This window comes from Ranitomeya variabilis, chromosome 2, assembly GCF_051348905.1.
Source record: "Ranitomeya variabilis isolate aRanVar5 chromosome 2, aRanVar5.hap1, whole genome shotgun sequence".
Lineage (NCBI taxonomy): Eukaryota > Metazoa > Chordata > Amphibia > Anura > Dendrobatidae > Ranitomeya > Ranitomeya variabilis.
Genome location: NC_135233.1, coordinates 5420897 through 5443440, shown reverse-complemented (window position 1 = coordinate 5443440; position 22544 = coordinate 5420897). Strand labels below are relative to the sequence as shown.

General features: G+C 46.8%; 1 protein-coding gene across 3 annotated transcripts in view; it reads right to left on the bottom strand.

Moving 5' to 3' along the window:
- TTBK1 (tau tubulin kinase 1) overlaps positions 1–22544 on the bottom strand; it is a 195339-nt gene that overhangs the window by 38501 nt on the left and 134294 nt on the right. For 2 of the 3 annotated variants that reach the window (XM_077281873.1, XM_077281874.1), the window contains 8 exons: positions 8143–8247; positions 7387–7452; positions 6366–6458; positions 6156–6281; positions 2727–2881; positions 2364–2583; positions 2116–2288; positions 1199–1739 (listed from right to left, as the gene is read on the bottom strand). In XM_077281873.1, the coding sequence (XP_077137988.1) occupies positions 1199–1739; positions 2116–2288; positions 2364–2583; positions 2727–2881; positions 6156–6281; positions 6366–6458; positions 7387–7452; positions 8143–8247 (1479 nt within the window). Of the gene's footprint in view, positions 1–1198; positions 1740–2115; positions 2289–2363; positions 2584–2726; positions 2882–6155; positions 6282–6365; positions 6459–7386; positions 7453–7837; positions 7904–8142; positions 8248–22544 lie in introns of those variants that run through there. The other variant, XM_077281875.1, reaches the window with a different exon arrangement.

The window sequence follows — 22544 nt, the reverse complement described above, 5'->3', positions numbered from 1 at the left end:
AATGTAACCTATCATACAACATAACTACAAAGTAACCCATCATACAGTATAGCTACAATGTAACCCAAAAATATAACTACAATGCAACCCACTATACAACATAACTACAATGTAAACCATCAAAGAATATAATTACAACGTAACCCATCACACATAACTACAATGTAACATATCATGCAACATAACTATAATGTAACCCATCATACAACAACTACAATGTAACCCACATCATACAACATAGCTACAATGTAACCCATCATTATTTTTATTTATTTATTTTCATTATTTGTATTTTTGCATTCTGAGCAAGCTGGGGTGTGGCCTCCCTTTCCTGAGCTGAAAATTACATCTAAAGGCTTCTCTAGACTGGTGTCCACTGGTCGGGACCCGGTCCGTTTGTCTGCCCTTATTCACACACGGAGGTCAACTTTGACACATGGTAAGGTTTTAATATTAGACCGTGTAGGACCGTCCTGATCAGAGTTACCTTAACGTGGTGGGATGGCTTTTATGCTATTTTTGATCAAAAACAGTATTACTAAGAACTCTGTGTTCTTTAAATGCACTTTTGCTTTTACTTATTTAGTGACAGCAGGGTTTTTGCTCATTTTGTTTCTTGTAGGTTTTATGTAATCCATCATACAACACAACTACAATGTAACCCATCAGAGAATAGAACTACAATGTCAGCATCACACAGGCAATCTCTTATAACACAAGCCACATGATCCTTCATGAACTGTATATCGTCAGCACGGAGTCTTCTTTTTCTAATGCCTCCATATATCGCTGATAATGCCCAGTTACCTCCTCCTTGTCCATCCTATATCTCCTCTCTAACACCCTTTCTACCATTTCTACTACTCCTCTCAGTACTGGAATTAACTCCTTCACCCCCATAAAATGCCCCCACCCAATTTACTATGAGACTACGCTCAGGCAGCACCCCATGGTCGCGTCTACTGCTCCTCATAATCGGCTCCACCTTGGGGCTCACGTTGGACTCTGCTGGTAAGTAACGCACAGGTGAGGATGCAGAGTTCCTTCTGCTTGTAATCACAGGTGGACAGGTGGTGAGAACGTTACATGTCAGGTCAGTAGTGCTGTCACCTTCCCTCCCCCACAGACAGGGTTTCAGGTCTTGCAGAGGTACCTCGCAGTTGAACTGTAGCCCATAGCCTCTTCGGTCGTCTCTTACCTGTCTCTGAGGACCAGTGGGATCAGACTCCCTCCTTCGCTGTCGGGCTGCTGATGCTGAATGGGAGTGGGATGGACTGGCTGGTGGGGGTTCTGCCCTATTTTCTGAGCCCTCATTCCGGAAAGATGTTTCTTCCTCAGCCACAGTCTGCATGGCCCGGGGTCTGACTTCATGCACCTTTGGCCTCACTGCGGCATCTGCCCCCCCAGACCTTCGTCTCTCCTCCCCATCATCCAGGGGTCGGAGTTCCTCAGGCTCCTCATCGGTGGTGCCTGAGGTTGTTGGCTCTGCCCCAGGGTGGAAGTCCTTCAGCTCAGTCTCTTTGTCAATGATAACCCATTCCTTGCTGTCAAAGTCCTCCTCCTCTGCCAGTGGTACGGAGCGGAAGGCATTGCTTAGGGCTTCGTGCTCCACGGATGCGGATACCTCCATACGGCCACTGGCCTGTCGGTCGACCTGACCTGTATCGATGGACAACATCTGTGCAGGCTGTGAGGAGCAGACTTGACGTGAAGGAGACGCAGGAAGGTCCACACGGGATCTGGATGAGAGAAGACAAAGCTACAGTCAAAAGAAGAAGAACAACCTGCATGGTGGGACACTGCAGAGAACCCCTATGGTCCACAGTCTCACGGGGACGGCAGCTTACGGGCAGAATATTACCCTGACCTGGGGCAAAGGTTGTAGGAAGCATAAAAGGTCTGCTCTCCGTGGCTGTAGACCGTGTAGGAGGAGCTGTAGCTGGGGGAGTAGACATGCTTGACAGGAGTAGTGTGGAGGTGGCACAGGCCAGTGACAGCCATGACTTATGTGCCAGTGTGGTTTCTGGTGGTGACAACCTCTGATACGCCAGTGAGACTTCTACAGAAGTTGTCAGCTGTTTTTGCAGAGTCTGAGTCGTTTGCGGTCAGTCTCACCTCCTCTCCTGGAGATCCACTCGATCCGCCGTGGACAGTCGCTCTGATTCGGGGCTGTTAACACGCCTGTAACGGAGGGAACGGGCCTGTGTTGTGGGCGACTCTGGAGGGGCCCGGACAGGAGAGCTAGGACAACCATGACGACTGTGTTCATCCTCCATCAGGCATTGTGTCTGGGGAGACAAGAGGATGGTAGTAATGTGAGCGGACACTATGCCGGAGTTATGGGGGCTCCGGCCGCCACTGACCTTACTGATACTGATCCTCAGCTTGTTCCTATTCACGTCCGTCTCCTCCCAGACCTCGGTGTCATTGAAGCCGACATTGGGGACCTGCCCAGTGATGTCCGCTGGCCGGCCTAGAAGGATGGGGGGCGCATTCTCCTGGTCACTGAGGTGTTCTCCCTGGAGCACATCTTCAGTGTTCTCCCGCAGCAAGTCCCCTGGCACTGGGGTCACGTTCACCACCCTGAAAGAAGCAGGAGAATAAAGGGTTAACGTCTGATACAGGGGTCTGACTGATGGGTGACCCCAGAAACAAGGAAATTCAGTGGAACCAAGAAATCAGGAGAGAAGACAGGGAAGGACTGACAGGGACACCCCCACTCCTACCCAAACATGGCCGCCGTCTGCCGGGTGTTCTGCTGCGGAGGAGTGGACGTGCTGGTGGAAAGTAGAATGTCCGTCCCTCCTTTTTCCCAGTCGAAGGCCTCGTTCTCTGTGATTCCGCGCTCCTTCATACTGTTCTCAAAGACGGACATGATCATCTGCAAGAAGGAGGAGACCCTGCGGCAGCTGGACACACGGACAGATGGCAGAAGCTGTGGTGGTGGGGGCGGACTAGGGACATCCACATAATACCACGGCCGCTCATATATGTAATGCAGGGTCCTGCGCTGTACAGTGGACTGCCTCCATATCCTGCATGGGTGTGTGGCCTCTGACCCCAGAGTGACTGGTATGTACTGCGGGGTCCTGCGCTGTACAGTGGACTGCCTCCATACCCTGCATGGGTGTGTGGCCTCTGACCTCAGTTGAGAGGGGGGGGGGGATTCTGCTCTTCTAGCACTTAGGGGCTCTGCATATGGAGTCCGCAAACTATTCCAGGAAATTCTGCGTCCAGGAGGCAAATAGCTCCGTCCCTCCCGAGTCTCACTGAAAGGCTAAGTAGTGCTGTACAGCAGAAATTGTGGGACAAATTTTGGTGCCAGTTTTACCCATTTCTAAGTGTGAAAATGTAAAATCTAGTCCGAAAACTAAATTTTTGGTGGTAAAAAAGTAATTCTTTTTTCTTCACCGCTCAGTGGTATAAAATTCTGTGACCCACCTGTGGTATCAATATGATCACTGCACCCCTAGATGAATTCATTGGGGGTTGTAGTTTGTAAAATGACATCACTTATGGTTTTTTTTTCTGTTCTGGCCCCCTGGAACCAGTCCAGAAAATCCGCAATGTAATATGGCGCCTCTTCCCTCTTGAGCTTTGCACTGTGCCTCAAATGTAGTTTTCCCCCACATATGGGGTATCGGCATACACAGGAGAAACTGCACAACAAATTGTATGGAGCATTTTCTCCTGTTACCTTTGTGAAAATAAAAAAAGGGCCTATAAGAACATTTTTGTTTAAAAAATGTGTTGTTTTTTTTATTTTTTTTTTATTTTCAATGCTCTACCTTATAAACTTCTGTGAAGCACCTGGGGGTTCAACATGCTCACCACTCATCTAGATACATCCCTGGAGGGGTCTAGTTTCCAAAATGGTGTCACTTTTGGGAGGTTTCCACTGTTTAGGAACATCAGGGGCTCTCCAAACGGGACATGGTGTGCACTAATGATTCCAGCCAAATTTGATCTCTAAAAGTCAATTGGTGCTCCCTCCCTTCTGAGCCCTGCCCTGCGCGCAAACAGTAGTTTTTCCCCACATACGGGTTATCGGAGAAATTGCACAATGAATTTTGGGGTCCATTTTCTCCTCTTAGGCTACGTTCACACTAGCGTTGTGCGCCGCTGCGTCGGCGACGCAACGCACAACGCACGCAAAAACGCGGCAAAACGCACGCAAAAACGCTGCGTTTTGCGACGCATGCGTCGGTTTTTGCCGAAAATCGGACGCAAGAAAAATGCAACTTGTTGCGTTTTCTTGGTCCGACGCTTGCGGCAAAAAAGACGCATGTGTGGCACAACGCAACAAAAAAAAACGCATGCGTCCCCCATGTTAAGTATAGGGGGCGCATGACGCATGCGTCGCCGCTGCGTCGCCGACGCAAACCCGACGCACATTAGCTTAACGCTAATGTGAACGTAGCCTTACCATTGTGAAAATAAAAAAATTGAGGCTAAATTAAAATATTTGTGAAAAAAAGTAAAATGTTCATTTCTCCATCCACATTACTTCAGCTCCTGTGAAGCACCTGAAGGGTTAATAAACTTCTTGAATGGGGTTGAGCACCTTGAGGGGTCCAGTTTTTAGAATGGGGTCACACTTGGTTATTTTCTATCATATAGTCCCCTCAAAGTGACTTCAAATGTGAGGTGGTCCCTTAAAAAAAAAAAAAAAATCGCTTTCTAAATTTTGCAGGAAAAACAAAAAAACAAAAATCGCTGGTCAACTTTTAACCCTTATAAAGTCCTAACAAAAAAAAGTTTCAAAAAATGTGCTGATGTAAAGTAGACATGTGGGAAATGTTATTTATTAACTATTTTGTGTGACGTCACTCACTGGTTTAGGGACATAGGAATAACATTTTGAAAATCGTGAAATTTTCAAAAGTTTTAACAAATTTCCGATAATTTCACAAATAAACAAAGTCATAGCTACGACATTTTACCACCATCATGAAGAACAATATGTCATGAAAAAAAGTCTCAGAATCACCGGGATCCACTGAAGGGTTCCAGAGTTATTACCTCATAAAGGGACAGTGGTCAGATTTAAAACATGGAGCTCGGTCCTTGAGGGGTGTAGTAGTTCACTCAGGAAAAATGGGAACACCGTCTCCTTGTTGGTTTATTGTCAGGCAGCATAAACCAACTAATAGGGAAACAAAACGCAGCCTTTCTGGCTAAAACAGGAACAAAACAACAAAAGGACAACAACAATGCAGCAGCACAGTCCGTATGTTGCGGGCGGCTCCCCGCTCTGGAGGAGCACAGGTTCAGTCTGCGCTCGATGAGCCACAAAGCCTCTGGAGACTCCTCTCTCCTGGGTAGCCGAATCCCCATCATGTGACCACATGATCATGACCTCACGCAGGTCCTGGCAGGTCTGCCCGGGAGATACAGTGGACCTTCTCCCACCCGCTCTATGAGGGTCCACAAAAAAACAGCCCTTTTATGCAACTTAACCCTCTTAACACGTAGTGTGCTGGAGATTAATGTTCTGGTTTCATATCACTGACGCCGTTAAGCGCAGTGACACATATCTCCCCTCTATCACTCTGCCAGTGACTCTGTCTCAGGGGATAAATATATCATTTAACCTTGGGCTGCTCTTATCTCGATCCATACGTCCGTTTCTCGGTTTACCTTTCCATGCTACCGGGGCTGGTTTCTGGCCTGAAATAATCCCGGTATCGAACTGGGCTTATGTCTTATGGTGGCAGTCCTACCGCGTTGGCAAGATGCGGTCTCTCATCCTGTCAGGGTTGTGAGTGAGCGTTGTACCATGCCGGCAGCTGTGTGGGCCACCCTCCCTCACTCTCCAGGTCTCCTGGGCTCGGGTGGATAGGGTGTGTCTGTGTAAAACTGTACCCATATCCCTAGAGGGTGCAGAATGTCATGTTGGTGGAAGTGGGGAGACCGTACTGTGTGACATCCCCCGATGTATTGGTGACATCATCCGGGGCTGTGAGGTTCTTCACAGATAGATAATAGAAGGATAGAGGTCAGCAGAGAAGCCAGGTGCTCTGGAGGGTCCTGGGGACACTGTGCGCAGGGGGCTCCTCAGCACAACCCTCGTTAACCAAGCTGCAGTTTCTAGGGAATGTTCTCTATCTAGGTCCTGCAGTGGGGGAAGCCACGTGCTGAGGACAGGCGACTACCTGGTAGTCCGGCTTGGTGAAGTAGTCCAGACTAGAGATGTGCTCCAGGAAGAGGTGGAACTCGGATGGCATGTGCTTCAGGAGCATCCGGTGGTCGTACTTCTCCTTGATCATCCCCACCTGCTCCTGGAGACAACAAGCAGCACTGTGCTCAGTGTACAGGGCACGTGGCGGCCGGCACACTGCACCACATGGTCTCCGCCATCTTACCTTATCCTTAATCTTCCTCCAGGGCAGCTGGCCCACGGCAAACTCCACCAACATATAGAATAGCGACCACAGGTCGTCGTGTCGGCCCATCTCCTGGAGAGGCAAAGGAAAATTCTCTCAGCAGAGTATGATACAGCTACTACAGGGGGATGGGCAGATACGGCTACATGAGGAGAGGGGGACGGGCAAATACAGCTAAGAGAGGGGAGGGGGACGGGCAAATATGGCTACCAGAAGGGAGGGGGACGGGCAGATATGACTAGCAGAGGAGGTGGCGGGACAGTCAGATACCGCTACTAGAGGAGGTGAGATGATGGGCAGAAATGGCTCCCAGAGAAGAGGTGGACTGGCAGATATGGCTAAAAGAGGTGGGGTGGGACAGGCGGATACAGCTACCAGAGGAGGTGGGGGAACAGACAGATATGGCTTTCAAAGGAGGTGAGTGAACGGGAAGATACGGCTAGCAGAGGAGGCAGGAGGACAGGCCAATTTTGCTGCCAGAGGGGAGGGGGGACGAGCAGATACGACTACTAGAGGAGGTGGGGGGAAACGCAGATATGGCTACCAGAGGGGAGGGGGTATAGGAAGATAGAGCTACCAGAAGGGAGAGGGGATGGCAGATATGGCTACCAGAGGAGATGGGGGACAAACAGATACAGTTACTAGAGGGGTGGGAGTATGGGCAAACACGGCTACCAGAGGAGGAGGTGGGATGGGCAAATATGGCTATCATAGTGAGGGCTGGCCTGATATGGCTACAGAACCCAGGGACTATAGGGGAGCGCCTTGCCCAGGGAGCGCCTTGCCCGGGGAGAGCATTGGCCTGTGAGCGTCTTGGCTGGGGAGCGCCTTGGCCAGGGAGCGTCTTGGCTGAGGAGCATCTTGGCCGGGGAGAGCCTTGCCTGGGGAGCACCTTGCCTGGGGAGCGTCTTAGGGCCCTCCGATCTCATTACAATTACCGTCTGTCCTCTCTGGGATTTAGGAGGCTCAATAAACCCCAATACAGAAAGGTCTCACTTACCCTGTTCTTGTGTGCATTGACAGAGGCGTAGCGGACGGTCCCTCGAAATCCAGCTACATTTCGGGGCTGTAGGGGGATTAAACACAGAAGTGATTGTGGCAGGTGGTGAGGGTAGCTGCCAGTCGAACTGAGAATGAGCCCCCACTGCTCTCTGATGTGCATTTATTGTGAGGATGGATTATGTGTCCTGAACAAATCTCCTCCTGAATGAAATCCTTCGCCAATTACCCAGCAATGCTCCCCTACATAACATGCACCCCCTCCTGATCTGGAGGCTGCCCCTCTGCTCACAAGAGGCCAATGATCCCCAACATGTATAAAATGAGAGAAACAAAGTAAGAAAAACCATAAAGAATCAGCAAAAGAAAGAAAACAGAAGAATTCAGAAATCAAGGAGGACCAAAGAAAATTACCCAGGGCCCCCAGCCACCTCCTAAATAAGCAGAGAGACCTGGAAAGGTGACCGCCCCTTCAGGGCTTCTATCTACGGCGTCTCCATGATCCCCACCAGTCGATCCAAGTGTAACTGTAAAATAGCTCAAACCAAGGAGAGGATGGATGATGGACACTCACACTGCGCATCCCAGGTGTCAAAACTAAACTGCGGCGCAACGGCTCGAAAAATAAACTGAAAAACAGAAAGAATAAAATAATGGAAACCAAACAACGTCATCAACGTAAAAAGACCAATAAAAGGCCCCACCCGGAGGGGAACAGCACTCGGCACCGGCGGCTGCTCACATCCGCCCCACTCACCGGACGGACCTCCCCGTTTGTGTTGGTGTATTGACGGGCCAAACCAAAGTCCAGCATGTAGCACTTCCTGTAGGTGGAGGGCAGGCGACCCATGGCGAAGTTAGACTGTGGAGCAGACAGGACACCGTTAGGACCTGCAGAGCTGCGCTCCGGCCGCAAATACGAGCACGAGTCTCATTACAGAATAATAAGGAGACACCGGTGTAAGAAACTGGACGGAGGAAGAAGCAGCAACAGTAGACCTTCACAATCATAAGGACCATGGACAGCAAGAGCCAGGCCATTAAATGATCGATAGATAATAGATAGAGGATAGATGACAGATAGACGATAGATAGATAATATATAGATAGATCGATAATTAATAGATCAATAGATAGATAATAGATATATAAATAGAAAGATAATAGATGATCGATAAATAATAGATAATAGATAGATAATAGATAATCTCTAACCTCCTCTTTTGGCCTCTCGCAGCATACTAACTCTCCTACTCATGAGGCAGAAACTCCCAGTACCTGGTCTCCTCCAAGCTCTGCTCAGTGGATGATTTCACAAACTCCCCTCTCCCACTCTCTGACCACAACCTTCCTTAATTCTCGGTCAAGAACAGCCACTTTCCACACTTATAGAAACATACAGGCCATTACAACCCAGAAACTTATGAAGAACTTGCAGTCCTCATTGGCCCCAATCTTCTCCATCTCCTGATTCTGCACTGAAGCATTACAATGAAACCCTGCAAAGTGCCCTGGATGAAGCTGCACCTCCTATACATAGAACAACTTGGCACAGACGGCGACAACCGTGGCACACGCTGCAAACACGTTTCCTACAGCGGTGCTCCAGGTGCGCCGAATGACTGAAGAAAATCCAATCTGTCCGAAGATTTCATCCATTATAAGTTCATGCTTAAAACATACAACTCTGCCCTTCACCTCTCCAAACAAACCTATTTCAACACCCTCATCACCTCAGTATCCAATAACCCTAAATGTCTCTTTGACACTTTCCAGTCCCTACTCAACCCAAGAGTGCAGGCCCCAAACACAGATCTCGGCGCTGACGATCTGGCCAATTATTTCAAAGAAAAAATTGACCACATTCGACAGGAAATCATCTCCCAATCCCTTCATACCATGCACTGTCCTCCCTCCCCCACTGCATCTAGTTCGCTCTCTGACTTTGAACCAGTCACAGAAGAAGAAGTAATCAGGCTCCTTGCATCTTCTCGCCCGACCACTTGCACCAGTGACCCCATTCCGTCACATCTCCACCAGTCCCTTTCCCAGACTGTCACCTCTCACCTAACAAAAATATTCAACCTCTCTCTCACTTCCGGTATTTTTCCCTCCTCATTTAAGCATGCCATCATACATCCATTACTTAAAAAACCCTCCCTCGACCAAAACTGTGCCGCTAATTATAGACCTGTCTCTAATTTTCCCTTCAGCTCTAAACTCCTCGAACGCCTGGTCCACTCCCGTCTTACTCGCTATCTCTCAGATAACTCTCTTCTCGACCCTCTTCAATCTGGTTTCCGCTCTTTACACTCTACTGAAACTGCCCTCACTAAAGTCTCTAATGACCTACTAACAGCTAAATCTAATGGTCACTGCTCCATGCTAATTCTCTTGGATCTCTCCGCAGCATTCAATACTGTGGATCATCAGCTCCTCCTCACTATGCTCCGCTCCATCGGCCTCAAGGACACCGTTCTCTCCTGGTTCTCCTCCTCCTATCTCCCTGGCCGCTCCTTCACTGTATCTTTTGCTGGTTCCTCCTCCTCTCACCTTCCCCATACTGTTGGGGTTCCTCAAGGATCAGTCCTAGGCCCCCTCCTCTTCTCTTTGTATACTGCCCCTATTGGACAAACACGACACCCAATTATACACCTCTTCTCCTGTTATCACGCCGACCTTTTTAGAAAACACCAGTGATTGTCTTACCGCTGTCTCTAACATCATGTCCTCCCTCTATCTGAAACTGAACCTGTCAAAAACTGAACTCCTCGTGTTCTCTCCCTCTACTAACCTACCTTTGCCTGACATTGCCATCTCCGTGTGCGGTTCAATCATTACTCCAAAGCAACATGCCCACTGCCTTGGGGTCATCCTTGATTCCGAGCTTTCATTCACCCCCCACATCCGATCACTGGCTCGCTCTTGCTATCTGCATCTCAAAAACATTTCTAGAATTCGCCCTTTTCTTACTTTCGACTCTGCAAAAACTCTTACTGTTTCACTTATTCATTCTCGTGTGGACTATTGTAACTCTCTACTAATCGGCCTCCCTCTTACCAAACTCTCCACGCTCCAATCTGTCCTGAATGCTGCAGCCAGGATCATATTCCTCACCAACCGTTACACCGATTCCTCTACCTTGTGCCAGTCATTACATTGGCTACCCATCCACTCCAAAATTCAGTACAAACTTATTACCCTCATCCACAAAGCACTCCATGGCTCAGCACCACCCTACATCTCCTCTCTGGTCTCAGTCTACCACCCTACCCGTGCCCTCCGCTCCGCTAATGACCTGAGATTAGCATCCTCAATAATCATAACCTCCCACTCCCGTCTCAGACTTTTCACGTGCTGCGCCAATTCTTCGGAATGCACTACCCAGGTTAATACGATTAATCCCCAATCCCCACAGTTTTAAGCGTGCCCTAAAAACGCATTTGTTCAGACTGGCCTACCTGTTGTGAACTCTGTTTTTGGGCTCCCTCTTGTGGTCACAAGTGGTACTGTGTGAGTGCTGTCTTTGGGCTCCCTTTGGTGGCTCTTTATATCATTCTGCAGGTCTGAGGCTGGTTCAGCTGTCTCGTTATCTGTTAGCTGGTTTCCTATTTAGCTCACCTGGACTTTCAGTGGTTGCCTGCTGTCGATGTATTCAGTGCTATTTTGATCTCTCCTGAATCCCTTCGTTATCAGTCTCGCCAAGAGAAGCTAAGTTTCTGTTTGGTTATTTTTTGCTCATCAGTGTTCAATATGTTTCTTGGTTATTTATTTGTCCTAGTCCAGCTTGCTAATATGTGATTTCCTTGCTTGCTGGTAGCTCTAGGGGGCTGAGTTTCTCCCCTCACACCGTTAGTTGGTGTGGGGGTTCTTGAATGCTCAGCGTGGATATTTTGTATAGGGTTTTTTACTGACCGCACAGCTCCCTGTCTGTCTTCTGCTATCTAGTATTAGTGGGCCTCATTTGCTGAATCTGTTTTCATTTCTACGTTTTGTATTTTCCCCTTACCTCACCGTTATTATTTGTTGGGGGCTTCCTATATCTTTGGGGTCATTTCTCTGAGGCAAGTGAGGTCTTACTTTCTCTATAGGGGTAGCAAGTTTCTCAGGCTGCGTCGAGACGTCCAGGAATTTAGGCACGTTCACCGGCTACCTTTAGTGTGTTTGGTAGGATCAGGTTGCGGTCAGTCCAGTTACCACCTCCCTAGAGCTTGTTCTATGTTCAGTAACTTAGCTAGTCTATTTTGTGATCCTCAGCCACTAAGGATCATAACACCTACCGCCTTAATGCATTAGCCTAATTATCCCTGTGTGGCCCATTCACAAAACTGAAACCATAATCAGGTTCCTCGCATCATGTTCTCATACACTTCATGCAGTTAATAGCCCTCTGTGTCTGTACTGCTACATACTTAGACAGTTAACTGGTTCATGCAGCTTTACATGAACACCCGAGCCTTACACTATGGCTGGTCCGAATAACGAAAGCAATTGTTACCATCATCCTCTCGTGTCTCCCCTTTTCCTCATAGATTGTAAACTTGCGAGCAGGGCCCTCATTCCTACTGGTATCTGGTGATCGGGGCCTTCACTCCTCTGCTATCTGGTGATCGGGGCCCTCACTCCTCTTGGTATCTGGTGATTTATGTGTTTATGGTTATTCTGCAACGTCCATTGTCTATACACGTCCCCTCTAAAATGTAAAGTGCTGTGGAAATAAAATTATTATTATTATAGATAATAGATAGCGAATAGATGGTAGATACAGGAGCTTCTCACGAAATGAGAATATATCATCAGAAAGTGAATTTATTTCAGTTCAATACAAAAGTGGATCTCCTATATTCTATAGAGCCATTACACACAGAGTGATCTATTTCACGTGTTTATTTCTGTTAATGTTGATGATTATGGCTTACAGCCAATGAAAACCTAAAAGTCATTATCTCAGTAAATTAGAATACTTTATAACACCAGCTTGAAAAATGATTGTCGGCCTACTGAAATGTATAAATAAAGGAAGGTACCACGCTAAGAGGGAAATAAATCGGATAATAATACGCCCCGGCCGTTGGGGTTCCCAGGTGCTCGGCAGGAGTATGGCCGACACTGTAAACAGCGTGTGACGTCACTAAGCTAGGCTACGGAGACCGGCTGGGGCCAAAAACCAACGCGTTTCAAAGGCAAAAAAATGGCCTTCATCAGGGTTGAGGGTACTCCTGCCGAGCATCTGGGAACGCCACCGGCCGCGTCTCTGGCTCTGGCACACTGCACACTCCTCCTGTATACTGGATGCTGTTAACCCTGGTGGTTTAACCCTTCACACCGAGGCTAGCTGAGGTAGGGAGCCTCACACCTATCTTACTAGTAGTCTTGTTTCTCTCAGCAGGTGCATTACGCACTAATTCACACTTGGTTTCATAGGTCTCTGCAGCTTGTGCCCTAGATTTTCCTTTTTCCTAGCAGGAATTAGCTCTAAGTAGCACAACATGCTAACTGGCATTGGTCCCTGGAATCCACCTTTATAATATGGTTTGCAATTATTGATTAATTCCTGCACCAGATTTAAATAGCTGGGTTTGATCAAATGTATTACTATCCGATTTATTTCCCCCTTAGTGCGGTACCTTCCTTTATTTATCAGTACAATTATTCTGACAGAGCAGGCACAACCTCTTTCTTGGTACCAGCAGCTCCCATATTCTGACTTTTGGTTAGCGCCAGTGTCTGTTCAGTAAATGCCCTCAGTACTTGGTCGCGGCTCCTTGTTCATCAATTACTGCATCAGTGCGGCGTGGCATGGAGGCGATCAGCCTGTGGCACTGCTGAGGGGTTATGGAAGCCCAGGTTGCTTTGATAGCAGCCTTCAGCTCGTCTGCATTGTTGGGTCTGGTGTCTCATCTTCCTCTTGACAATACTCCATAGATTCTCCATGGGGTTAAGGTCAGGAGAGTTTGCTGCCAATCAAGCCCAGTGATACTGTTGTTTTTACACCAGGTATTGGTACTTTTTGCAGTGTGGACAGGGGCCAAGTCCTGCTGGAGACATTTCCATTTCCATAAAGCTTGTCGGCAGAGGGAAGCATGAAGGGCTCTACAATGTCTTGGTAGACGGCTGCGCTGACTTTGGTCTTGCTAACACACAGTGGATCTACACCAGCAGATGACATGGCTCCCCAAACCATAACTGATTGTGGAGACTTCACACTAGACCTCAAGCAGCTTGGATTGTAGCCTCTCCGGTCTTCCCCCAGACTCTGGGACCTTGGACCACTGACAACAGTCCAGTTCTTCTTCTCCTTGGCCCAGGTAAGACGCTTCTGGCGTTGTCTATTGGTCATGAGTGGCTGACACAAGGAATGTGACACTTGTAGCCCATGTCCTGGACACATCTGTGTGTGGTGAAGCAATGACTCCAGCAGCAGTCCGCTCCTTGTGAATCTCCACCACATTACTGAATGGCCTTTTCTTAATAATCCTTTCCAGGCTGCGGTTATCCCGGTTGCTTGTGCACCTTTTTCTACCACACTTTTTCCTTCCACTCCACTCTGCATTAATATTCTTGGATAAAGCACTGTGTGAACAGCCGGCTTCTTTAGCAATGACCTTTTGTGGCTTCCCCTCCATGTGGAGTGCGTCAGTGACGCCTTCTGGACATCTGTCAGGTCAGCAGTCTTCCCCATGATTGTGGAGCCACTGAAACAGACTAAGGGACCTTTAGGCTATGTGCACACGTAGGAAATGTGGTGGAGAATTTTCTGCACAAAATCCGCATCTCCTGGCAGAATCCGCAGCTGCAGATTTGCCGCGGTTTTTATGCGGATTTGCTGCGGAATTGATGTGGATTTTGTGTGGATTTTCTGCAGTTTTTGCCACTGCGGATTTCTATCATGGAGGGGTGCAGAAACGCTGCAGATCCGCACAAAAGAAGTGACATGCAGTTCTTTTAAATCCGCAGCAATTCCGCACTGATTTTTCCGCACCATCTGCACTATTTTTTACCCATTGATTTACATTGTACTGTACATCACAGTGCGGATCTGCAGCGTTTCTGCACGGAAAAATCCGCTGCGGATCCGCAGCAAATCCGCATCGTGTGCCTTTACAGATGTTTGTTGTTAATTATTTTAATTTACTGAGATAATGACTTTTGGGTTTTCAATGGCTGTAAGCCATAATCATCAACATTAACAGAAATAAATACGTGAAATAGATCACTCTGTGTGTAATGACTCTATAGCAGTGATTTTCAACCTTTTTTGAGCCGCGGCACACTTTTTATACTTAAAAAATCCCGGGGCACACCACCAACCAAAATGGCACAAAATGACACTAAAACAGTACATATTCAACATATAGTTAATAATCTAGATTCTAAATGTATTTATACTCACTCAGTGTGAAACCTGGGCCTGTTTCGATAAACACAAAAGGGATATCCTGGCAGGAATGGTGGAAAGACACACACGAAGCTCTTCCTCAACAGTTCTCAGTCTCTCCCTGTTTTTAGTTTTTATCGCAGTCAAGCTTGAGAAGCCCAGCTCACATAGATATGTGGTCGAAAATGGGAGCAATGTCAGAATAGCTTTGTTGGCCAGAATGGGGAACTCCTTGGCAACAGATAACCAAAAACTGTCCAAAGGAAGATCAGCAAACTTTAGCTTTAAACCGCGATCTTGCTTCAGTTCAATGAGTTCCTCTTGCTCCTTTAAAGTCATGTCCTTTCCAGCAACGGATAATGAGCTGTATGGGTCCCTAACCCAGTCAGGGCATTCTGTGAAGGTTGAAGAGAAATAAAACGATAACTTCTCCTCAAGAGTTTTCAGATGTCTGCCAATCAGCTCGCACATTGCAGCAGTGTTGTCATCATGCAGTTTCTCGGTGAGCGGGAACATCTGAAGGTTGCCACCCTGCACATGTTGCTGCCAGAATCCGTTCATTTTATCAGTGCTTGTAAGCAGGTTTTCATTTCGGCCTTGCATCCGTGTGTTTAGTTCATTCAGATATTGAAATATATCAGCCAGGTATGCCAGCTTTGCACACCACTCATCACTTGCAAGCAGCTTTGAATAATCGGACCTCTCGTTTGTCAGAAATATTTTAAGTTCCTCTCGCAACTCCTACACACGGGCCAGCACTTTGCCGCGTGACAGCCACCTGACCTCCGTGTGGAGCAATAAGATTTTATGTTCCGCTCCCATTTCTGTACACAAAGACGCAAATAAGCGACATCTCAAAGGTCGCGTCTTCACAAAGTTCACTATGCGCACAACATCATCCAACACGGGAGCTAGATCTGCTGGTAAGGTCTTTGCAACGAGGGCCTCACGGTGCAAGAAACAGTGGGTAACAAGAACATCTGGGTTTCTTTCTTTAACCCTACTTACAAAGCCTTTGATGCGCCCGACCATGGCTGCGGCTCCATCAGTGCAGACACCTGTGCAGTTTTCCCATGTAAGCCCACTTTTATCAAGATATTCCGATGTGACCTGGAATATTACCTCTCCTGTTGATTTTTCTGGCACTGCCTTGCAAAATAGGAAGTTTTCTGTAATGGCTTCTCCATCCACAAAACGCACATTGGCCAACAGCTGACAATGTCCACTGATATCCGTCGACTCATCAAGTTGCAAGGCAAATTTCTTACTGATCCGCACCTTTTCCAAAACAACTGTTTCAATGTCCGCAGACATGTCATCAATCCGTCTGGCAATTGTGTTATCAGAGAGAGGCACTTTAGCGATCTCTTTGGCTGCGTCAGGGCCAAGCATCTCATTTACAATAGCTTTACAAGCTGGCAGTATTAAGGTTTCTGCCACAGTGTGGGACTTTTTTGAGTTCAGCAACAATGTAGCTAGCTTTGAGGGCTCTCTCATTTACCTTTGTGCTTTTTCTCAAAAAAGTTGCCCCTTTCTCATTGTTTGTACGTAAGCGTACAAAATACTGCATCGGCTTGTTTTGAACGGAAGGGTGTTTCGTTTGGAGATGGCGTTTAAGCTTGCTTGGCACCATGGCGCTATTGGATAGCTTCTCACCACACACCAAGCACAGTGGTGTTGGTGCTGTCGCATCCCCAGTGAAAGTAAATCCAAATGAAAGATAGCTTTCACTGTATTGCCTTGAGCTCACCGTCTTGTCTTTTTTCTTTTGTCGACCTCACTTACTAGGGCCTTCATCTGGGTTAGAATTGTGTCCAGGGTCCTGTTCAGCATTTGCCTTTTCCATTCTCAAATACTTCTCCATCACTGCTGAGATAGTGTGCGCAGCCACACACTAAAATAGAAGAGTATTACATTATCTGCCACACTTAAAGGACCTCTGCCAGGTACTAAAAGTACCAGCTCATATGCTGAGTATTCTGCCAACAGTTCATATACTCAGGCAAAAGCTCATATAGTCAGCAACAGCTGATTAACTGTTAATGATTATACACAGCATTATTGGCGGGCATTACCTTGGCGGCGGGCAAATGCGAGAGTCTCTCCGCTCTCTGGATGACGCGCCGGCCTCGGTGACGTCATTAAGTCGCGCGAGCGTTCAAAGCTCGCGCATGTGTTATTCCGTGACTGCGCATCGCTGCGCATTGCCAGGGAACAAAACAAAGGGGGCACCATAGTTTGGGGAACTTTCCCCGCGGCACACCCGACCATGTGTCGCGGCACACTTGTGTGCCGCGGAACACTGGTTGAAAATCACTGCTCTATAGAATAGATGAGATTCACTTTTTGCATTGAACTGATGTAAATAAACTTTGTGATGATATTCTAATTTTGTGAGAAGAACTTGTAGATAATTGTGAGGGATGAGGGAGACTCCATTTTGGATTGATGAATTCAGGCCCCATAGATCCAGGAGATCTCCCTCCACTCCTGAAACGTGGCCCCCACTCTAGGGAAAAGTACACAGATTCCCAGAAGAACAGAACTTTTACCAAATGGCCAGAGAATTAGAGGCCACGTGTTAATGAAGGCAGGGAGGAGCAGAGCCAAGACCCCCTGCTGTATTTTGTGCAAGTCTGCCTACTTCAAGGGAAACCTCTAGAGCAGTATTCCCCAACTCCGGTCCTCAAGAGCCACCAACAGATCATGTTTTCAGGATTTCCTTAGTATTACACAGGTGATACTGGCATCAGCTGGACGACCAGCTGATCGATCTGTTGGTGGCTCTTGAGGACCGGAGTTGGGGAACACTGCTCTAGACTCTTTGTCACCGACATCTAGAGAGGATTTATGAAAGTGCTGTGCTTCTCAGGGTTATGTCCGATATACCACCAGAACCCTGGGAGCCACCTGCACGCACCCCTGCGTCTCATATTTCTCTAGCAGTCCCGGATTCCGAGCTATCGAGACTGGCTCTCCAGAAAAACTTAGCCGACCCGAGTTTGGAATCTCTGTATCGGTCCAGCCTCAACTAACCCATTGAGTCATCAGTGGACCTCCCGCTAGGAAGTTATGACCCATCCTAGATATTGAGAATTATTTCAGCTTACAAGGTAAAGGGAGGAGAATCCAGTCCAACCCAGAGGGGCGGTGGCAAATATGGGAGGGGGCGCGCTAGGGGTTAAAAGCTAGCTACACACTTTTAGCTGTTCTGCCATGGAAGCCACGACGTGTCACGTGTGGAGACGGACTAGAAACTAAGAAGGAGCCTGTGGACTCGAGCACTTCCCTGGGGCCCACAAGTGATAAGAAACGGTAACGTGACACATACAGCTAACTGCTATCCCAACCCGTACCCTCCCTTTATCTGTACTTCTGGCCGTATTTGTATATTACTCTGTATATATTTGTAGTATCTAGTGCGTCTATCGCAAATTAAAATATCAATTAACCTTGGGCTGCTCTTTTATCTCGAAACCCGATTTCCCACATCCGTGAGTCCGGCTAGTACTTATACGCTACCTGGGGTTGGTTTATGACCCGATATAAGCTTGGTAAACGGACCGGGCTTATATCTAATGAGGAACTGGTGGCGGCATACCGCTCTGGTGTTATTGGGGGATCTTGGCAGTGATGGACTAGAGGTTTCTATATATATATATGTATGTATGTATGTATGTATGTATGTATGTATGTATGTATGTATGTATGTATGTATGTATGAATGTATGTATTCCCGGACTGGGACTGGTGGTATATATACCACCCTCACTGCAGAGTGCCCGATAGCCAGTACGTGACAGGGCAGCCTCTCCGACGGCCACTTATCCTAGGTGCAGTTCCCTGACTGACCTGAAGCATTTCAGTGCGAAACGCGCGTCGGGTGTGGTGGGTCCCCGGGTTCTCACTCTAGGTAACTATACCTCCAATTTATATCTATGCAGTATCTATATGTACTATGTATTGTATTGGGTTGTTCAACTGATCAACTGATGTTCCTACATAGTCATCAGTACCATATGAACGCCATTACTTATATTTATGTGTGATGTTCACATTGATCATGTATTTTTGACTCCTTCACACGTCTTGTAATCCGTTCCATTTACTCTGCACTTATTAAGTGTTGAGGTATGTACCATCTTTATGTTACTGCTGTGTTTTGTATATTTATCGCACCACTTGGTGCATATATACTCTTTATATAGAGGTCATCCCTGTGGTGTTCCCACCTTGCGGCTGCACTCGTGGTTACTGCCCAGTTTTATTTTTAGGATTATGTGTTCTTTAATAAAGCTTATACATTTTTAAACTACATCTTGGTCTTGTGTGAAGGTGTTCTCTTTGGGATAGATAGATAGATAGATAGATAGATAGATAGATAGATAGATAGATAGATAGATAGATAGATAGATAGATAGATAGATAGTATACTTACATAGATAATAGATATATAGATAACAGATACATAATAGACAGATAATAGACAGATAGATGATAGATAATAGATAGACAGATAATAGATAGATAATAGACAGATTGATGATAGATAATAGGCAGATAGATAGATAGATAGATAGATAATAGATAGATAGATAGATAGATAGATAGATAGGTCGCCAAAGGTCTTCCTTTGAGTCACACCGTATGTGTTCTGCTGCATCTTCCCTTCTCACACATCTACAGCAGATACAAGCAAGTTAAAGATGAAATGATCTCTAAAAGGGCTAAAGTTAAAGAAGACAAATTTCCATTGTATTTTAGGCAAAAAAAGAAAATATATATTGTCATTTTTAAAATTAAAAAAGGAAATGAGCCGATGCACAAGATTTTTGTGCTCAGATTACTCTGACCAAGATTTCAGACTTAAATTAGCCTGTTGGGGTTATGGCTCGTTCACTATCATTGTTAGGAAAGGCCAGGTGAGGCAAATTTCCAGCTTTATAAAAACCAAGCCTCTTCTAACCTTGTGCCAAAAACCAGCAGCCATGGGATCTTCTAAGCAGCCGCTGAGCACTCGGAAAATGAGAATGGTGGAGGCCACAAAGCAGGAGAAGGCTATAAGAAGATGGCAAAGTGTTTACAAGTTGCCTTGTCCTCAGTTCCAAACGTAATTAAGCAATGTCAATTACCAGGAACAGTGAAGGTCAAGATAAGGTCTGGAAGATCAAGCAAAATTTCAGTGAGAGCTGCTTGTAGAATTGCTAGAGAGACAAATCAGAACCCCAGCTTGACTGCAAAAGACCTTCAGAAAGATTTATCAGACTCTGGAGTTGTGGTACATTGTTCTACTGTTCACAGACGCCTGCACAAATATGGCCTTCATGGAAAAATCATCAGAAGAAAACCTCTCCTGGATCCTCACCATAAAATTCAACATCAGAAGTATGCAAAAGAACATCTAAACAAGCCTTATGCATTTTGGAAACAAGACCTGTGGACCAATGAGGTTTAAATAGATCTCTGTGGTCACAATGGTCAGAGGTGTGTGTGCAGAACAAAATTTCAGGAAAAGAACATGTCGCAAACCATTAAGCATGGGGGGGGGGATCATTCATGCTTTGGGGTTGTGTTGCAGCCAATGGTAGGAGGAACATTTCACAGGTAGAGGGGAGAATGGATTTAATGAACTTTCAACAAATTCTTGATGCAAACATAACACCATCTGTAAAAAAGCTGAAAGTGAAAAGAGGAAGAGGATGGCTGCTACACATGGAGAATGATCCTAAACACACGTCACAATAGACGACCTCTGAAGGCGCAAGCTGAAGGTTTTACAATGGCCCTCACAGTCCCCTGATCTGAGCAGCATTGAAAATCTGTGTCTAGACCTCAAAATAGCCCAGGAATCTCACAGAACTGGAAGAATTCTCCAAGGTGCCCAAGGTTTTGCATGCACCCATTTTCCTTTTTGGCATTTTTTAAATTGCTAAAGATGACATTACAAAGTAAATGTATCATCTTTAACTTTAGGCCTTTTAGAGATCATTTCATCTTCAACTTGCTTAGCTATTCACAAGAACAGTCACTTTTACCAGGGGTGCCCAAACTTTTATATGCCACTGTATCTCTACACATCATCCCGCCAGCAGATATGTCCACACATCAACCCTCCAGCAGATATCTCCACACATCAACCCTCCAGCAGATATCTCCACACATCAACCCTCCAGCAGATATCTCCACACATCAACCGTCCAGCAGATATCTCCACACATCAACCGTCCAGCAGATATCTCTACACATCAATCCTCCATCAAATATCTCCACATATCACGTCTCCCTCAGATATCTCCACACATCAACCCTCCAGCAAATATCTCCACACATCAACCGTCCAGCAGATATCTCCACACATCAACCGTCCAGCAGATATCTCCACACATCATCCCGCCAGCAGATATCTCCACACATCGACCCTCCAGCAGATATCTCCACACATCAACCCTCCAGCAGATATCTCCACACATCAACCCTCCAGCAGATATTTCCACACATCAACCGTCCAGCAGATATCTCCACACATCAACCCTCCAGCAGATATCTCCACACATCAACCCTCCAGCAGATATCTCCACATATCAACCCTCCAGCAGATATCTCCACACATCAACCCTCCAGCAGATATCTCCACACATCAACCCTCCAGCAGATATCTCCACACATCAATCCTCCATCAAATGTCTCCACATATCACTTCTCCCTCGGATATCTCCACACACAATTCCTCCAGCAGATATCTCCACACATCAACCCTCCAGCAGATATCTCCACACATCAATCCTCCATCAAATGTCTCCACATATCACGTCTCCCTCGGATATCTCCACACACAATTCCTCCAGCAGATATCTCCACACATCAACCCTCCAGCAGATATCTCCACACATCAACCGTCCAGCAAATATCTGCTGGACGGTTGATGTGTGGAGATATCAACCGTCCAGCAGATATCTCCACACATCAACCGTCCAGCAGATATCTCCACACATCAACCGTCCAGCAGATATCTCCACACATCAACCCTCCAGCAGATATCTCCACACATCAATCCTCCATCAAATATCTCCACACATCAACCCTCCAGCAGATATCTCCACACATCAACCCTCCAGCAGATATCTCCACACATCAACCCTCCAGCAGATATCTCCACACATCAACCCTCCAGCAGATATCTCCACACATCAACCCTCCAGCAGATATCTCCACACATCAACCCTCCAGCAGATATCTCCACACATCAACCCTCCAGCAGATATCTCCACACATCAACCCTCCAGCAGATATCTGCTGGACGGTTGATGTGTGGAGATATCAACCGTCCAGCAGATATCTCCACACATCAACCGTCCAGCAGATATCTCCACACATCAACCGTCCAGCAGATATCTCCACACATCAACCGTCCAGCAGATATCTCCACACATCAACCGTCCAGCAGATATCTCCACACATCAACCCTCCAGCAGATATCTCCACACATCAACCCTCCAGCAGATATCTCCACACATCAACCCTTCAGCAGATATCTCCACACATCAACCGTCCAGCAGATATCTCCACACATCATTCCGCCAGCAGATATCTCCACACATCAACCCTCCAGCAGATATCTCCACACATCAACCGTCCAGCAGATATCTCCACACATCAACCCTCCAGCAGATATCTCCACACATAATTCCTCCAGCAGATATCTCCACACATCAACCCTCCAGCAGATATCTCCACACATCAACCGTCCAGCAGATATCTCCACACATCAACCCTCCAGCAGA